Raw genomic sequence first — 2500 nt, forward strand, 5'->3', positions numbered from 1 at the left:
TCATTGTCTTACCATGAAGAGTTGCATATTTGTGCTATTTTACAATCTTCGCCTAAAGCATTTCTTCTATTTATTTATTTTGCAGGAATGTTTTAAAATGCCACAATCTCTGGGAGCATTGGGAGGAAAACCAAACAACGCCTACTATTTCATAGGCTTTTCAGGTAAGCCATGGGTTTTTACTTATGTATCTACCTGTATTTACTGCACGGCTGAGCTATAGGAGCTCATTTCTATTCATCTTTTCTTGGCCACATCAAAGTATATAAGAAAAATAATAATAATTTAATGTTTAAAATTGCAGAGTGTTTGTTTGTGATCCAGTGGATAATTCCTTGTGCATATAAGGAAAAATATTACTTAAGTGTCCATTTAAGCATATGTAAAATGTCCTCCTTATGTGTATCTGGTTGTTATTGGTCCTACAGGGTTGATGGTAGAGTAATGAATGTCGAGTGACAGCATCACATCTCACACCGCCTCTTGCTGACCACCTTTGATTTCCCCCATTCTTAAACCAAAATCTTGTCATCATTTTGCCATTGTTGTGCAGATTAAATATAATATGATAGACATCATCTTTCAACTGCTTTTTATATTTTACACACATATTTTCTTACATAGCTACTCTGTAACATGGAAACATAGATCTAAAGTACATTTCTGTTTTTCATTTAGAAGTGAAATAAGCAAGCAAAATGTTTCTCTCTTTAGAAATGTAAAAACATACACTTAAAGTTTATGTGAGAAATCCTAACTGGCAGACTTAATAAAGAGCAGATTTAAAATCCTCAGACTGAAGAGTATGGCAGTGTATAGAGAGCGAGAGATGTGTATCTGTGTTTCCCCATATGATTATCATGCACAGGAGATGAGCTGATCTACCTGGATCCTCACACCACGCAGCTCTTTGCTGATACAGAGGAAGCTGGAGGTGCAGTGCAGGACCATACCTATCACTGCCAGAAAGGCCCAAACAGAATGAAGATCTTGAATCTGGACCCTTCTGTGGCATTAGTAAGTCTGGTTCTATATAATTTACATCTTTCATTAAAATAGAAAATACAAACTTATTTTTCCAGTTGTGTAGTAGTTTGTGGTAATTTGATTTTGCAAGGAACAGAAAAAATGGAAGGCTGCTGAGCAACAGGTGAAAAAGACTTTATTCCATTAAAATAGAAGAAACACAAAAATGACAAGGAGGGTAGTTAGCCATCTAACATGTTTCGCGCTGGTGTGCGCTTACTCATAGATGCTAGTATTTGATTTTGCTTGCTATTAAATCCAGTTTAACAAATGAGTTGGTGCAACCTGTAGACTGTTGCTAAGCTGTGACAATCACTACTTTCCTATGGTAAACAGATTAATAGAACAATAACCTTGTGGCTTCCCTAGCATAGGAACTCCAAAAGGGGAAGCGCAGTTTCTTGTTTCATTGATATAATTATGTAAAATGCATAAAGGAACTGGAAACCTTTCTGCCCCAGCTGTGTCAAGATATGAGAGCGTCTCACATGCACTAACAGCATGAAGCTGCAGGAAATGTAGTATTACCAGAGTTAGATGTCACTGTGTTAGTAACTTGTAGGTCATATAGCTTTATCCGTTGTTGTATAACCTTATACGCATACGAGTATTCTAGTTGCAGAATGCTTTTCCAAAATAAATTAGGGTCAGGCTTCTTAAATGGCAGAGCCTCCACAAAAAACTCTATATTTATCTGGTAGGGGCCTTAATAGCTCAATTCTTTTCCAAGGTGTGGCTGAACAGAGAGCTGCAGGGGTCAATCCCAAGCTCCTCAAAAACTTTAATCTTATGTAGCCAATATGTAGGGTCTTAAAGGGACATAAAACCCACATATTTTTTCTTTCATGATTCAGATAGAGCATATTATGTTAAACAACTTTCCAATTTACTTCTGTTATCAAATTGTCTTTGTTTTCTTGTTATCCTTTGTTGAAAAGCAAGGATGTAAGCTCAGAAGTGTGCACGTGTCTGCAGCACTAGATGGCAGCAGTTTTGCAGGAGCACTAGATGGCAGCACTGTTTCCTGTCCTGTAGTGCTTCAGGCATGTGCACACTACCTACCTAGGTATTTTTTTAAACAAAGAATATCATGAGAAGGAAGCACATTTGTTAATAGACGTAAAATGGAACTTTTTTAAAATTATATTCTCTATCTGAATAATGAAAGAAATATTTTGGGTATAATGTCCCTTTAAGCAATGAGATGGTGATTGTGAGCTCATCCCCCATTCTAAAACCTCTGTAGTCACTATATTGCTTGCCATGACAAAATGACATTTTCTCCTATTCTGTGGGTGTTAGTCTGGCAGGGCTACTAATAAACAGGACACCAAATGGATTGGTGAAGTGAACAAGTAATGGTTGATCTGATCCTGCTTTTTAAGGCATTCTTTAATAATGACATCATCAAGCTTAGTCCTATGACAGTCCAGATCCAATAAACAAGACTGAGACCTGGTGGTACAGATGTGTT

The 2500-nt window shown here is 37.0% G+C and overlaps 1 protein-coding gene across 3 annotated transcripts in view; it reads left to right on the top strand.

Moving 5' to 3' along the window:
- The window catches only part of ATG4A (autophagy related 4A cysteine peptidase), a 179209-nt gene that overhangs the window by 167057 nt on the left and 9652 nt on the right, over positions 1–2500 (top strand). For all 3 annotated transcript variants that reach the window (XM_053699137.1, XM_053699136.1, XM_053699135.1), the window contains exons 9-10: positions 86–164; positions 869–1017. In XM_053699137.1, coding sequence (XP_053555112.1) covers positions 86–164; positions 869–1017 — 228 coding nt within the window. The remainder of the gene's footprint in view (positions 1–85; positions 165–868; positions 1018–2500) is intronic.

Source organism: Bombina bombina, chromosome 1, assembly GCF_027579735.1.
Source record: "Bombina bombina isolate aBomBom1 chromosome 1, aBomBom1.pri, whole genome shotgun sequence".
Lineage (NCBI taxonomy): Eukaryota > Metazoa > Chordata > Amphibia > Anura > Bombinatoridae > Bombina > Bombina bombina.